General features: G+C 35.2%; 1 protein-coding gene and 1 pseudogene across 1 annotated transcript; both read left to right on the forward strand.

Moving 5' to 3' along the window:
- Window positions 1–2,387: 2,387 nt before the first annotated feature.
- On the forward strand, window positions 2,388–6,505 carry LOC133699759 (probable metal-nicotianamine transporter YSL5). Its single transcript, XM_062123192.1, has 6 exons — window positions 2,388–2,946; window positions 3,997–4,154; window positions 4,296–4,393; window positions 4,481–4,615; window positions 4,736–4,925; window positions 5,021–6,505. Exons 1-6 carry the CDS (start codon window positions 2,580–2,582, stop codon window positions 6,125–6,127), a joined length of 2,055 nt encoding a protein of 684 aa, XP_061979176.1. The 5' UTR covers window positions 2,388–2,579; the 3' UTR covers window positions 6,128–6,505.
- Window positions 6,506–11,051: 4,546 nt separating this feature from the next.
- Window positions 11,052–14,288, forward strand: LOC133700130 (probable LRR receptor-like serine/threonine-protein kinase At3g47570; annotated as a pseudogene).
- The last annotated feature ends 3,061 nt before the right edge of the window (window positions 14,289–17,349 follow it).

The following is a 17,349-nucleotide window of genomic DNA, read 5'->3' on the forward strand; positions in this document are numbered from 1 at the left end:
ATGCTTTCAAGTTTCACCATTGAAAAAGTGCACTATGACTCTATCTACCACATCAAGTGCTCGGTAGTTTATGGAGACATGAATAATCTTTGAAGTGTAAGAATAATTGAGAAGTATCTGAGTTTTCTATGTGCAACAAGAACCCTTCATCTACCAGTTCTAGGTTTATATTGAGCATGCCCATCGATTTTGCACTCAGTATTTTCAAGGTAGTACAACATGTAGAAGTTTAGACACAAATCAATTTTTCTAGTATCCTAAACTAAGAGGTTTCATCATGGATTTAACAATATAAAAGTTCTCTTTCAACTTATTCTCTTAAGGTAAAATGCTTATCGCTCATTCGATGATTCTGTTGTAACTGGCCTTGCTTAACCCATGATCTAACTTGATGGTAAACACTTGTGCAACGACCAAAAATTTACTGTGATTTATGAACCCACCCATAATAGTTCGTTGAAATCTTTCAAAAGATAAAAAAAACATGTCCACATCTGCATTTGGTTCTTCATTTACGATTGAACATTCACTTGCATCATTCTGGTTCATTCCAATGCATCCATAACCATACTCTTATAAGGATTATTATTATCATCTACAACTTCATGCAACGAGTTCATTGTGTCAGTAATATCGTCAATAAAAATGACACATCATTTTTTTTCTTATTTTTTCTCATTCCATCATTTCTAATTGTAATTTCCTTTATATATACTGACAGAATATTTCTATCAGTATATACCAAGGGACATTGCAAGAAAATAATCTGTCATTAAATGTCATTGTAATTTATCAATGATAAATATTATATCAGTATTTCCATTTATGTTTGTCAATTTCCTAATAGTGTGTTGGATTTAGCTTTTGTCATTAAGTTTATTTCCCTCATCAAGACTAGAAAAATTATCATTTTGCTTAAAAAAACTTAATTTAAGGTGTGAATTATTCAATTATATATATAAAAAATGAATTCTAATAATAATAAAGGAAGGACTTTTTTTTTTTATCACTCCAATCATTGGGTTGCTTAAATGTATATTAGGGAGATTAACGGTCATATTTTATTGTTCGACAATTTTTTAAAGAAATAAAAACTTGATTTCAAATGATGTTTCAGAAAATTTAATTTTTTTATATTTTATATTGTTTTAATATATTAATATAAAAATAATTTTTTAAAAAAATAATATTATTTTGATATATTTACAAACAAAAAATAATAATTATTATATTTCCTAGCACCCCTAATCTCATTGTAATAGAAAATCTAAAATACTAAATGGCATGATTTCAAAAACCTAAAAATCTAAAATAATATTCTTTTTGAAACCTTTGTTTATTTAATTACAAGAACAAAGCAAAACAAGCGTGCATGCACATGGAATACTGTGTTACCAATGGAAACAACACTTGCAAGTTGACATCATAGTTACAGAGATAGCTGACCTCATATCCAGCAAAGTCATTAAATTAGGCCGGCGGTTCAAGATCCGAATTATGGACGGTGAGAGCATAGTTTTTATACCATGTCCGGGTTAAGGGTTCTGCCCGGGTCATTGAGTTGCCCGGATCAATTTTTTTTTAAAATCAAAACGATGTCGTTTTAGTAAAAAAAATCAACGGATTGCAACTAGATTTTTAATAGGGTCTTGCTAGGTCAACAGGGTTGCCGGGTCAGCCAGGACACACCGAGTTTTTCCTTCCCTTATTTCTTCAACCCGGTCCGATTTCAGCTCTAGGTTGACTGGGTCCTGAGTCGACTGGTCAGATTGAATCGAGTTTCAAAACTATAGGTGAAAGTTTAGGTTATAAATTGTATCGGTCTGAATTATGAACGGAGTAAGTTAATGTTTTTAAAGTTAAACTTATATTATTTTGAAAGAAAATCAAGTTTTCACCGTGATTATCAAGTTGTAGGAGTATTTATAAGATTTTTAAATTTTTAAGAATATTTGAGATTGTAACAGTGATTGTGATTTAAATTGTTTTTGTTTAAAATTATATTAAAATAATATTTTTTATTTTTTAAAAAATTATTTTTGATATTATCACATTAAAAAAATCTAAAAATATAATTTTTTATAAAATTTAAAATTCAAGTGAATATAATTTGCACTACGTTTCGAAACAAACTCTAACTAAATCCGTCTTCACATTTATTTTAAAACTCAATCAAAATTATATTTTAAATCAGTGGACTACTTGTTCAAACTAAGCTTAACAACTCTCATAATTCTACTGTAATATTTACTTGGAAGAAAATTTCATATCGCTAATAAAAACTTAAATAAATTTATAAATATCGCTAATAAGATATAAATATATAGTTTTCTTAAAGAATTAAAAATAAAAGTTGAACTTAAAAAGCATTAGAATGGATGAGTCTCCTTGCACCGATAAACATGAGTCAAACAAGTTGTCTTTTTTGGATCACTGTCATCATCCCCAGTTGCTTGCACACTTCCTAACGTATCATTAATAATCTCAACAACCTTGACTTACTTAGCATAGTCCCATCTATCCAGCCTTCGTAAAGATTCACTAAAACAAAGTATCATTTTTTTTTTCAAGAAAAGAAAATGGATCACAATGGAAGAGATGATGATCACGAAAAGGAGGACAAGAAAGAGGAAGAAAATGGGTTGTCAGTGGAAAGGGTATTTGAGAATCAAGAAGTGCCTTCATGGAGGAATCAGCTGACATTGAGGGCCTTTGTGGTCAGCTTTGTGTTGAGTATTTTGTTCAGCTTCATAGTTATGAAGCTCAATCTTACAACTGGTATCATACCGTCCCTCAATGTCTCTGCTGGTCTTTTGGGGTTCTTTTTCATCAAGACCTGGACAAAGTTTGTTGAAAGGTCTGGCCTTTTGAAGCAACCCTTTACCAGGCAAGAGAACACTGTTATTCAGACTTGTGTGGTTGCCTCCTCTGGCATTGCCTTTAGTGGTATACTTTCTGCACCTGTTAAGTATTTTTAATTCAAGATTTTCCATTTTGGGTTGATGAGATATCTAGGCTTCTTTGATCAAGTGATTAGTTACTCAAATACAATGTCAATATATCTTTTTTCTAGTTGCTAGATTACATGATAAGGCAGCCCTTTTTCTCTCCAGATCCCTTTTTCTCTCAGAAACGATTAGATTTAGATGATCCTTGAACCTAATAATATTTTACTGCCTAAACTAGCTGAGAGACACATCAAAATTAAGATTTCATGAGATGTTTTAGTGATTTTTCTTTCTTTCATTAATTTAAAGAGATTTTCCCCCAACCTAAAAACTAAATTTTAAGCGATGTTTTAGCTGAGAGACATGAACAAATCTACTTTCTTTAAAAAGTTTGATGAAAGTCTTCTCTAATAATTTTCTTTACCAGATTTTCCCTTTTTTCGTGGAGTGTGGTAATGGTGGTGGTGGGTGGGAGTTGGGGGGGCAGGGGGGAGGTGTCTACTTTTTATTATTTCTTCTAGTTTTTTCTTAGGTTTCGAGTGCTCCACCAAGCATAAAGTGCGGCCGGCAGTAAAGGCACGCAACCTTTTTGGTCCACAGTCTCACCAGAGAAGATATTTGGTTTACAATTCAATATATATGAGCCGGATTTGGATGACTTACAAAGTTCAAAGTTGTATTAGATGGAGAAAGACTCCGTTAGTAATAAAAAGAAAGAAAATGTGAATAATTGATCTCTTTCTAGAATGCTAGTAGTGAGCTTGAGCTTTATTAATTAAACCTTTAGTGTAGATTTTACTCTATTGAGCTTGTTCATTGACTGAGAATCATCAACTTTATGAGGAGATGAATACACTGTTATTTCTAATTTGTTATCTTAGTAATCAATATAAGCATGGCTGCGTGCGTTCCAAACTTGTTTTGAACCTGAAACTTTTGTAATGAAACAGCTAATTTGTGATTACGCTTATGACGATTTTAAGCTTGTTGAATTTCATACAAGTAATGGTTTTCATTCAATAATTTGTATTCTGTTTCCGTTTAATAGGAGGCTTTGGGAGCTACCTGTTTGGAATGAGTGAAGCTGTGGCCAAACAATCAACAGAACATACTGATGCCTTTAAAAATCCATCCCTTTCTTGGATGATTGGCTTTCTGTTTGTTGTCAGCTTTCTTGGACTCTTTTCAGTGGTGCCTCTCCGGAAGGTTCACTTTCCAACATATATTACCATTCAACTTTGTCATATGATTATAGGAAATTGAAAACTTTCCTCTGCATTTTATGTTTTGTTGAATTTATTAATTTTGCCAAAAACTAATATTCTTTGTTACCTGGGTTGCTTCCAGGTCATGATTGTTGACTTCAAATTGACATATCCAAGTGGCACTGCGACTGCTCATCTCATCAACAGCTTTCACACTCCTGCAGGAGCCAAGCTAGCAAAGTAAGGCACTGTCAGACCTAATGCACTTATAGTTAAATGATCATCCGGCATGTGAAAGTATCCAACTTTCTTTTTCTACCATTGCAGGAAACAAGTGAAGGTCTTGGGCAAGTTCTTCTCATTCAGCTTCTTGTGGGGTGTCTTTCAATGGTTCTATACTGCAGGAGATGGTTGTGGATTTGCTAGCTTTCCCTCACTTGGGCTTAAAGCATATGAAAACCAGTAAATTTATTGTTTTCAAAAATTTTCATGTCTTTTAGAATGTAGATACATTTATTAGGGCGCTTTGTTTCAAATTAGATGTGGTTTCTTTTAATAATATTGTTCTTGCTATATGTACAGATTCTTCTTTGATTTCTCAGCAACATATGTCGGAGTTGGAATGATTTGCCCATACATCATAAACGTATCTGTATTGCTTGGAGGAATTCTTTCGTGGGGTCTCATGTGGCCTCTGATAGATACGAAAAAGGGTGATTGGTATCCAGCAGACCTCGAAGCATCCAGCCTGCATGGCCTCCAAGGTTACAAGGTAAGTGTCTAATAAGGTTAAGATGACAAGAGTGCCGTGTTTTAACATACTTCTTGAAGGCTTTGTACATACCAACACTTTATGTGATGGACCAGGTATTTATTGCCATTGCCTTGATTTTGGGTGATGGTCTGTACAACTTCTTCAAGGTGCTAAGCCGAACGCTTGCTGCCTTGTTTTTTCAACTTCGAGTGAGAAATGCAACCAGTAATCTCCCTATTGCTGACCGTTCCTCTCCCGAGAGCTCCAAGATCTCCTATGATGAGCAACAACGAACCAGACTCTTTCTGAAAGATCAAATCCCAACATGGTTTTCTATTGCAGGCTATGTCGCGATTGCTGCCATCTCTACTGCCACACTTCCACATATTTTTCATGAACTCAAATGGTATTACATACTGGTCATCTACATCTTTGCCCCAACCCTGGCATTTTGTAATGCTTATGGATGTGGCCTCACTGATTGGTCCCTTGCATCAACCTATGGGAAGCTTGCTATTTTTGTAATTGGGGCATGGGCTGGTGCCTCACATGGTGGAGTTCTTGCAGGTCTAGCTGCCTGTGGAGTCATGATGAATATAGTCTCCACGGCTTCTGACCTCTCTCAAGATTTCAAGACTGGTTATCTAACCTTGTCCTCACCACGGTCTATGTTTGTGAGCCAACTGATTGGCACTGCAATGGGTTGCATAATTTCCCCTAGCGTCTTTTGGCTCTTTTTCAAGGCCTTCAAGGATCTTGGGACTACTGGAAGTCAATACCCTGCTCCTTATGCTACTGTGTATCGAAACATGGCTATATTGGGGGTAGAAGGCTTCTCGGCTCTACCAAAGAATTGCCTCTATCTTTGTTATGGATTCTTTGGTGCAGCTATTCTGATAAATTTGATCAAGGATGCATTGGGTAAGAAATGGGCTAGGTTCATTCCCAATCCAATGGCAATGGCTATACCTTTCTATATTGGCTCATACTTTGCCATCGACATGTGTGTGGGAAGCTTGATTCTATTTATTTGGGAAAAGATTGACAAGGTGAAGGCAGATGCTTTTGGGCCAGCAGTGGCTTCTGGTTTGATTTGTGGGGATGGGATATGGACTTTGCCTAGTTCAATACTTGCTCTAGCAGGTGTAAAACCACCCATTTGCATGAAGTTTTTGTCAAGGAGAACAAATAGCAAGGTTGATGCATTCTTAGGGTCATAAATCCAAGATCTGATGAACTTGAATAGAAGCTGTGAAGTAAGCTGAACTGCTTCCTAGACTAAAGTTATGAAGTTTACATGTCAAGTTCGACTCTTCCAATACTGTGAACAGTCACCTGCCATTTTGTGGAGCCAATAGCCTTTTTCTCTATAGTCATTCTGGAGAAGAAAAAGCAAATGTTCATTTGCTTATACATGCTTGGTAGTCAATCCTTGGAAATATGCTTGTAGGTTTTTTCCTTGTCAAGTTTGAAGAAGATAGTGGAACAGATGAATCAAACAATGTGAAAATGGAAAATTACAGTTTCCTTTAAACTTTAATCGTAATATCAAAAGTGAGTGGAAATGTTACAGGTTAAAGTCATGTCGATTTTGAACAGATTGCGGTTGTATTTGTTGATTTCTTCTTCCTTATTCATATATGATCCTCCAAAATCACACCCAAGACCTCTTTGCAAATATCTGTAAAACCAAGTCAATTCAGAATCAGTTCTGTGCAGAGTCCATACTGGCCGTGCTTGCTTTCACTGCTCTATTTTTTTGCTTCTGCTTCTGATACTTTTCTATGTTTGCTTGGGTGTTGAGCTGGGGATGTATTCAAACAATTCAAGTGCTGTGGTGGGTGGTCATTGTTGAACACTCTAGGTTGCTATTCCTGTTATTTCTTCCATCTGTGAATCATTTCCCAACAGCATATGCTATTAGCTCTGCATCTCGCTGCATGTCGATTCATGTAGAGTTTATTTTGTGACCAATATGTATTTACCGTTCATGAACTCTTGTTTTTCTGTAATCTTTCCTTCTGCTACCAAATTTATGCTAGGTAAAGTCTCAGATACTTAATTTTTTTTCATTGTTTTCTACTATAATTTATCAATTTTCTTTCACAGATAATTGAAGGGGAGAGACTTGCACTTACACTGGTTTAGCCATGATAGTGCTCATGGCAATGATGCGAAACTCGTTCCCCGTGTATTGAAAAACATGCTTACATAGGTCAATACATGTGCTTGAATTGATGCCACACATGCTGGCATCCAGCAATATGTACTGGTGTTCTTCAGATCTAGCATCTCATCAACAGTTAGGATTTGATATATGCTTAGCAAGAATGCATGTGCTTGGGTTTGATATTTGTTCTTGTCGAGGAAAAAGCTTGTTTTCAGATTTCACAGAACTACTAATGGAGCCGCTGCAATTAGTAAGGGGAAACGAGTTGTTTAAGCAGGAGTTTGTCAACATTTTGCATGCACTTCATGTATTTTCACTGCTCCTGATACATGATAATCTCAATCAATATTCAGTGAGTACACAAATACAATCACTTCTTCACTTAAGCGCCTGTTATGTACAGCGTGTGTTTTGATGTATTTGGCTTGAAAAAATATCAAATTAATATTGTTTTAGTGTTTTCTAATGTTTTTAATGTGTTCATCTTAAAAATAAAAGAAATTTTAAAAAAATAATTTTAATGTATTTTTAATTTTTTTAAAAAATATACATCTTCATCGCAAAGCCAAACACACACTCCCAATAACTAATTTAATGAGTTTGGCCTAATTATCTTGCTGCAGTCAAATTATATGTAATTGTAAATAGGTGGTGCAATTTCACCGTTGGAAAGCTTCAGGCTTGCTAAATGCTCAATCCGAAGTAGAAACTGGGGATGCGGTACAATCATCAAAATCACAGCAGGAAATGGTTAGTAGCCTCAAATCCCAATTCTTAAAGGATCACCAACTGGTAAAAATTATCCTCTGTTGCACATATTGCTGCAGGAATCAGCGGAATCTCTTTGCTTGGGATAAATTTTCAGCTGCAATTGTCAGTTTGGAAGAGTATACCAGTAAACAAAACAATGTAGTGTGGCTAACATGAAAATGCTAGCAACCCAATATAGTTGTCAAGACTCGAGAACATTCAAGAGGAACACTACATACAAGTCCGTGAGCTCTCCAGAATGGAAAGCTCATTAGTAATTCCCTTGAAATCCTCTCTTCTCGTATTCAAAGTCTACGAACAAGATCAAACGCCAAATGAACGTTAGCATTTGTAAACGTGCTTCTGTTAGTTGGACCCAAAAATCAATATCCATACATACATATTTTCTTGTCAGCTATTAGTTACCATATCATGTGGAGATGCGGTTGGGACTGGAGAAGATATACACCATAGCTGCCAGCTTTCCTAAGGAGTGTTTTAGGCTTCGTTTGTTTTTATACCATAGATGCGGTTTGTGTTTTGCTTTAATCATATATTTAGAAGTGTTTTGTTAATCATTACACGCCATAATTTTGCATGGGTTATTCTAAAAACTCTCTTTTAAAACTTTATGATGTGAATTTTTTGATTATGACAATCCTTAATGAAATAAATAACAACCTAAAAAACTGAAAATTAGGTTTGAAAATTAGGTAAAAATTATCCTCTGTTGCACATATTGCTGCAGGAAATGACTAAAAGTTTTTTTCTATCCCCTGGATAACTAAATTTGGAAAATATAGCATGGATAAACCGCAGAGGTGGCACAAGTGCAATTGGAGGATGTGATAAGAACTTGCATGGATATATATATGGTTTAAGCCCTACCTTCAGGGTTCAACATTAGGAAAAGAATCCCCTTCCATTCCCTCCCTTTGTAGCCCATCATCGGCTGAGCTCACGAGTTCCATTTCAATTAGTAGTGCATTGAGTTGATAATACGTCTGTCCGAGATTTATCTAAAATACAGGGGAAGGGTCTGAATCCAAATTTCAGGTCATAAAAGAAAACATGGAAGGATTATACGAGAGCATCATTCTTTATTTTTGGGCCAAGCTGATAAACCTTAATGACCTTTGTTCTAAACGCACGTATTTACCACTACAATGGATTTTGGGCTTAGTAATTAATACAAACAGGATAGACTGTGTATTCAGGGAAGAAGGAGAGGAATAAGTGGTGAGGATATTTGCAAAACAAACTGGCTCTAAAGCTGAAGTTAAAACATGATTCTGGAGCGGAGGTAAGGCCTCATATGATCTGTCTTCCCAGAGATGTAAGCCCTATATCACAGAGGAAGGTAGGAGGGCTTCAAGAAACTCTTTCCTTTCTGTCTTTTCAATTCTTTTCTTTCATTAGTTTATCTATTAACTCGCTTGCTAGCTTGAAAGCTTTCATTGCCTTGCCCAATCTTTGCTAGAAGGGCTTGTTCTCAGACCGGGGAATTTGAAGGAAGAAGCGGATGGCCGAAGAGGGGAACTTAAGTAAGAGCCTTGGCTTTCCGTATCTTTACAAGAAATTTTTTGAAATTATACTGATAAACCCTATTTTAGTATGTAACCAATTATGTAAATATTTTAGTATGTAACCAATTACCATGGGTACATTAAATTTATTTATATACAAACCCTATTTCTCTCAATTAGCTTAACTGCCAGGTGCGAATGCAAGGGGTGTCCTCAAAGGACGTAGCATGATGACAAAAGGTTTGAGATCTATATAGCAAGTTTCGAATTCAAGTCAGAACGTATATCTCTTGTAAAAACTTGAAACATCTAGAGTTTTACTCGCTCACTTACACCCATAAAATATGCTCTTCAGGAAATAGGATTTTCTCGAATAAAAAAAAAATGTAAGGAGTGGCTGACAAGAGACCCGACCCTTGCAAATATTATTTTTTCCCCACCTCCCCCTTGAATAATTAAAAATTTTAGCTCTGAAATCAGTAAATTTTAACTTCTGCTCCCTTTAAAGTTTTGCTTCTAATTTGGCCCTGCTAAACCTAATTAATGTCTTGGCTCCGCCCCTGTTAACTGACTCAATCTTTGGTTTTGCCACAGACAAATAAATAAATAAATATAGTAGGATACATGTAAGTCGGCAAGAAACAATTCTAGACGCATCCTGTTGCTCAATTTGATGTATCATATATAAAATAATTTGCTGAAGTAGTGTATTTTGATGAACATCATCTAATAAATTCATTATTATTTATACTAAATCTTTAGCAGACTGAGTTATTGGCTTTGGCTGAATCCATAATGCCGTAATTTATTACGAGAGGGTTTTTTTTTTGATAATTATTGAGAGTATAATAAAAAGGCTATTAAATTAATAGCTAAATCAAAATATAGGAACCAGACAAAAAAAAGAAGAAAAAAAAGAACAAATATAGGGGAAAAAAATTTATCTGCTACAAAAATAAATAAATAAAGAGACTATCTAATATTGATTTTGCCTAATGAAGTGATGGTGCTTTCAGCGTTTTGGACATGAAACAGTAATGTTTGATTTTGCAGAGCTGTTTGAGTAAATTTCTATTTGGACATGTATTAGTCTTAAGTAGTGTGTATTGTAATTCAAATTATATATATATATTCCTTGTCAACGGAATCGTTCCGAGGGGGCTGGCTAGATAACGGTGAAAGTTAAGTAGGATTTCCATGTATAGTTTATGATTGATGGGATCGAAGGAAATTTATATATTTTTTTATGATAAATAGGATATAATAAGCAGATTCTTTCGGCTATATATATGTAGTTGAGGGGGAAAAAAAATAAAAAAGAGGGAGCTCTGACATCATCTCATCTCAATTGAGGCCTGTACGAAACCCCATAACAGGAGAACCCAATATTGGGATCAGATCTAGAAATTGTCAACTCGGAAACCTCACAAATCTCCCTCAAACCACTAAAACAAGAGCATATGATCAAAATTAACAAGTAACACTCAAACCAGCAAAAGACACAGAAATAATTAGCATTCCTCGAAGGCTAAAGCCATGGGTTAAAAAAGTGAAACTTCAGGGGTTGACATGCCTTGCAGGCTAGTTTTTGGTAAGTTTAAGAGAAAAGCTCCCTGGATTATTCATTCATCATTTTACTACGTTAAACTGGAGGTCCACCAACTCTGCATCTACTAAGACTTCCGGGTGCATATCGGCATGGACTACCATGCAAACTGTCTGGATTACGGGGCATATATTGGTGCGGATTATCTCCAAGCTGATGATCATCACTCGCTAATGGACTCGCTGCCATTATTGGGTTGGAACATGATACAAAAATAACGGTAGCAAAGAGTATTATTGTCAAGTATTGATTATATTTTCTTTTAGCATCCATTTATGACACGAAGAAAAAGCTGGGACTTTTAAGAAACAAAATGTTTAGGTATGTGTACGGAGCTAGCTAGTTAGGAAGACACAAGGATGGTAGTGAAGATGGGGAGGTTCAGGCAGCTCGGGCAGCTCGTGTGAACGATAATGAAGGAGGGGGAACATATATATATATATATATATATATAACGTGAAACAGCGTATAGGAGACACGAAGCATGGCACTAGAGGCATACAGAATTCAAAAGGCATTTTGGATCATCCATGGATTCATCAAGTAGCCGTATAGACTACGATAAGGTTCAATTATACATTTCCACATTATTTCGAATTTCAACTCAAAAGAGTGGACCTGATGGCTAAAGGAAATTATCGGACACTATACAATTATAAAAATATAAAATAATATAAAGAGATTAAAAATAGATTACTTATCATAAGAATTAATTTTTTTGAATAAAATTTAAAATCAATTCTTAAAATTAATACGGTAATAAGTTATTAGAGAAAAGAGACTCATTTATATGCATAACAATGCGGCAAAAATTCGATAAAGAAAAATGATTGGAAAGGTATGAAAGATTCAACAAAAGTGAAGCTTAAATGGGTTGCAAGTGAGGCATCCACCGCAAATTTAACTATTTAATTCAATTAAGGTATGAAATATTCGACGATAAAACAAGAACATGGTCAAAGGAAGTAACCAAAACCAGCAAAAGACACAGAAATAATTAGCAATCCGCAAAGGCTAAAACCATGGATAAAAAAAAAAGAGTGAAAACCTCCATGTATTCATCATTTGACTAGGTCAAACGTGAGGTGTACCAAAACCGCACCCACTATGATCTATGGGTACATAGGCGCGTGCATTTAGAGGTGGATTGTCTTCTTTATTAGTATCACCAAGCTGATCATCATTGCCAGAAAACTGTGTGTCGGGAAATCCAACTTCTACTCTAAAACAACTAAAAATTTTAAAGTATAAATGAAACTAAAAAATTCAAATAAAATAATAAAACCAAAAAAGCATAGAAAAAATAAAAAAAATTTGACCAATGGTAGCATTCAGGCTCAAGTCATAATTTTAAAAGATCCAATAGATTGATAAGCATCACAATAATTTTTTGTACGAAAATTATTTATAGAATAACTTGAAAAAATATGAGCCCGATTCAATATTAGATTTCCTGTATTTGCAATTTTAAAGTGCTAATTTGGTATAACCTTTAGTTTCTACAAGCCGGAACTTGGTGCTCTTGGCTCTCTCCCAAAATAATCTGAGCGGTCCCATACCGAAAGAGATCATTAGCATTTCATCCCTGTCAAACTATCTCGTCCTCTCTGAAAATCAATTGACGGGTTCCTTGTGGGTAAGTTAGCGAATCTTGGATACTTGGACATCTCCAAAAACAGGCTATCAGGGGAAATTCCCGAAAGTCTTGGCAGTTGTATGAGTTTGGAACAGTTGTTTTTGGATGGAAACTTCTTCCAAGGCCTCATTTCTGAGTCTTTGAGCTCCTTGAGAGCACTTCAAGATCTTAATCTCTCTTACAACAACTTGACTGGCCAAAAACGAGACTTGATGTTGTTGAAGAATTTGTATCTGTCATTTAATGACCTTGAAGGAGAGGTGCCTGTGCATGGTGTCTTTCAGAATGCAAGTGCTGTTTCAGTTTCAGGGAACAAGAATCTTTGTGGAGGAATACTTCAGCTGAATCTGTCCATATGCACTTCAAATTCAAAGCCAAAATCTTCTACCAAGCTAATATTGGGAGTCACAATTTCTTTTGGCTTTATCGGATTAATCTTGATGACCTCATTTTTATTTTTGTGTCGCTTGAAAAAAACAAAAAATGAGCTCACTTCAAATTTGTCATGTGAGGTGCCATTCCGAAGGGTAGCCTATGAGGACCTTCGTCAAGCAACTAATGGATTCTCTTTTGACAATTTAATTGGTTCCCGTAGTTTTGGGTCTGTATATAAAGGAGTTCTCGCTTTGGATGGAGTTGTTGTTGCTGTGAAAGTGTTCAACTTGCTACGCGAAGGAGCTGCCAAAAGCTTTATGACTGAACGTGCAACCTTGTTAAACCTGAGGCACCGAAATCTTGTCAAAGTTTTAAGTGCATTTGCTGGAGTCGATTTTCAAGGTAATGATTTCAAAGCGATTGTTTATGAGTTAATGATAAATGGAAGTCTAGAAGAATGGTTGCATCCAATCCATACATCAGATCATGAAGTGCCAGAGCCAAGAACTTTGAATCTCATTCAGAGATTAAACATTGCAGTTGATGTTGCTAGTGCACTCGACTATTTGCACAACGACTGTGAAATGCAGATTGTCCATTGTGATCTTAAGCCCAGCAACGTTCTTCTTGACAGGGATATGACTGCTCATGTCGGGGACTTTGGATTATTGAAGTTCCTTTCTGAAGAATCGGGTCAGTCATCCTTGAGTCAGACAAGCTACGTTGGATTAGAAGGCACCATCGGCTATGCAGCCCCAGGTACCATAAAACTCTGGAAGGATATACATTCCATTATTTACAACCTGATTAATTAACCATGCATACAAACTCATTGCAGAGTACGGAATGGGAAGCATGGTGTCAACTTATGGGGACGTATACAGCTATGGCACCCTATTGTTGAGATGATTACAGGAAAAAGACCTACAGATAGCATGTTTGAGGACGGGATAGGACTTCACAATTATGTTAAAATGACATTGCCTGACCGTGTGCTACAAGTTGCGGATCCGACACTTTTGAGAGAAGTTGATCAGGGAGCAAGTTCCGATCAAATCCTGCAGTGTTTGACTTCAATTAGTGAGGTGGGAGTTTTTTGCTCTGAAAGGTTTCCTAGAGAGAGGATGGACACTAGCAATGTTGTAGCTGAATTGAATAGAACGAAGGCCAATTTCCTCCACGGAAGGCATGGACTACCAGCGTGAAATCATTTTTAGATGGCAAAGTGCCTGTTTGTTCATATATTATACGTGTAGTTAAATGGATGGAAGTGTGCAATAAGCAATCTAACGTGCAATAATTTTTATTGGTAAATAAAGATGAAGTATTTTTTTTCGGCATTTCCCTTGCTTTTAAAAAATTTTCTTGCAGAGTAATTTGACATGTTGTCTTATTTGTTTTTTTTCATTTGTATTTCTCATTTATTTAGTTTATTATAGCACTTCCTCTTACAACTATCATTATAATTTGGTGCGAGTTCTTTTTTTTTTCCCTTAAATTTCTTCTGAGTGGTATCGTGAAAAGATAATATTTCCAATACTCTCTTATATTTAATCATTAATAACGGTGGTTAGTAGAAACCAAGGTGTAAGAATTTGTATGCTAAGGCTTTTTTGTTGGTATCTTTTACTTTTAAATTTCATTTGAGTGTTTTCTAATTGTTTGTATGCTAAGGATTGTTTGTAATTGGTGACCTAGTGGAAAATAAAATAGTGGTCAAGCAAGAAACAACATTGAAGATGAGGAGGGCTTTTCTTGTTCTTCTAAACAGACCAATAATTAAAAATGCAATAAGATTATATTTTTTATCAGGCAACAAAACAATAGAACTTACCTTAGGTATGATGTAAATGGAGTGTTAATACCTTTCATTTACACAACTAGTCTTCGTATCTAATTTCTGAGACTAGTTAGGATTCCTAACGACCAGAATACTAAGTGGCGACTCTCAGTTCATATTTTATTGATAAGAGACAAGAATTTCTTGTCTCTCTATATTTGTCAAATAGACCATTTACAATTCACCTCTAAAAAACATGGACGATCACCGCGACGCCGCATACAATGCAACAATATAGAATCAAAAAAGTTGTATTCATATTTGACATGTGAAATGTATATTATTAATATTATTATTATATGATAATGGAGAGAGTGTCATTGAAATAATGACAAACTAACTAGCGTAGAAGAATAGTAAAGTGTATGAATACAAAAGAGAAAATCCTCAAAGCTTCATTATGTTTAACTTTTTTTAATTAAGAAAAAAAAACATATCTTCATAAATGTTTTTGGCTTAATTTGTCTCTTTTCTTGCAAGTTTTGTACTTTCTTATATCTTAAATATTAAAAGTTGTTTGAAGATACTTAAAATAATCTTATTAATATTTTATTTTTTAAAAATACATAAATTGTATAAGAGATTCATCTGACTTTGTATTTTCTATTCTTACCTGTGACATGCAGCGGTTATACTATATATATAGATTAAAAAGCACAACTGGTTTCACTATCAGTATTAACGATACTTCTCCTCTAATTCATAATCTAAAATATTGCGTTTTTTTTCTCTCCTTCCTCCCCCATCTAGCCTCAGTTGGGCTTCAATACAATGACTCTTGCACCATAAAAAATATTCAATCTGGACGTAACTAGTGGGGATATAAATGTAGTATAAAGTTTTTCTTTTTCTTGTTCAGAATGAGATATGTAGTTGAGGTTAATTATTAGAAGGGCTAAAACTTTCGCCTATTCCTTGATTATATACTTGAAAGATAAAAAAATTTAGTGTCCAAGTTGTGAATTTGTGATGAAACGACTCGCAAATTGATTTGAAAGTAAAGTATGTGGGTGGTAGTAGTAGTAATAATAATAATAATAATAATAATAATAATGTAAAAATGATTTTAAATCGTAGAAGACTAGAGGGAGATATAAGAAGAGAGTTGGCAGGAGAGTGAGAAGACGGATTTATTTTATGGTTGTCCTGAAAAGATAGGGAGCTTAGAGAGGTTTATTATTTTTAAGGAAACATATCCTATATAGAAAAAATTATTCAATTAATACTAAACTATCAAATTGAGAAAAAGTCATCCAGTAAGATTCCATCTGGCTGTGTGAATAATTTGCAAAAGCCAGAACATCTTCTTCTTCTCCACTATTCCACAATACATATCTATAAAGCCCAGACGATCAATAAGAAAAGAAACCTAAAGCAAAGGCTGAGCTTGTCAATTTGGTTACCTGCATGAAGATTATATATATATATATATAAAAAAAAACATGGCTATGAAAGCATCATATATCTTCAACAGCGTATTCATGGGGTCAAAAGGGAAGCCTTATATATATTGCTAATATTAAATTCATGCCAACTAATGAGGGATCGAGCTGTATGCTTGATTAAGCTGAAAATTGACATTTTCTATCTGGCTGCTGTCTGGAACGATTGCTTGCAGGTGCACACTATTCATGGGTTTTGCAATTTCCTTTCCTTCTGCGGTCTTGCTAGCTACTCTTAATTTATTCATACATGGGCGTTGGTTTCAGGATCATGATTACCTCTCTTCCTTTATCTTTTCATCTTTCCTTTTTCTTCTCTCATCACCTTCCCATTTGGTATTTTGAATGGAATTAAAACAGCACTAAAACTCGAATTTAGATTTCAAAATGATAAAGAGAAAGGGAGCGTTTTTAAGGGAGAGAATAGACCACCAAAACAAGAACATGGTCAAAATAAGTAACCACTACGAGCAAATTGTACAGAAATGATTATCACGCCTCAAACCATGGATAAAAAAAAGAAAAAAAAAAGTGACACACTAAGGGCAGCTATGCATTCCAAGTTACTCGCTGGCAAGTATAAGGAAAACCGACCCTAGATTATTCATCCATAATTTAACTACAGCTCAAACCACCCCACTCCTCCCGCGTCATATCATAGGAGGACCGCCACCATGGCATCCAGGACAATTCGTCCCATATGTACATACAGAACAGGAAGGCGAGTTCCCTCCACTCTGACCACTCCCTATTAATAGCCTCGCTGCCAGTATTCGCTGGGAACAGGATAGAAAAAACAAGGTAACAAAGAGTATCATTGTCAAGTATTGATTATTTCTTTGAGACCCCATTTATGACACGAAAAGAAACTGGGAATTTTAGGGAATAAAATGTTTTGGTATGTGGAGAGTTTGCTAGTTACAAGATGCAGGGCGGTAGTTATAAAGATGGAGAGGTTTAGCTGGCTGGTGTAATAACGATAATGGAGGAGGTGGTGTGGGTCTACATATATATATAAACGTGAAACATGGTAACGAGACACGATAGTGACGATGGTGCGGTTATGACAATTATAATGTTGCGATCATGGGTTTTTT

The sequence above is a fragment of the Populus nigra genome, chromosome 7 (assembly GCF_951802175.1).
Source record: "Populus nigra chromosome 7, ddPopNigr1.1, whole genome shotgun sequence".
In the NCBI taxonomy this organism is placed as follows: domain Eukaryota; kingdom Viridiplantae; phylum Streptophyta; class Magnoliopsida; order Malpighiales; family Salicaceae; genus Populus; species Populus nigra.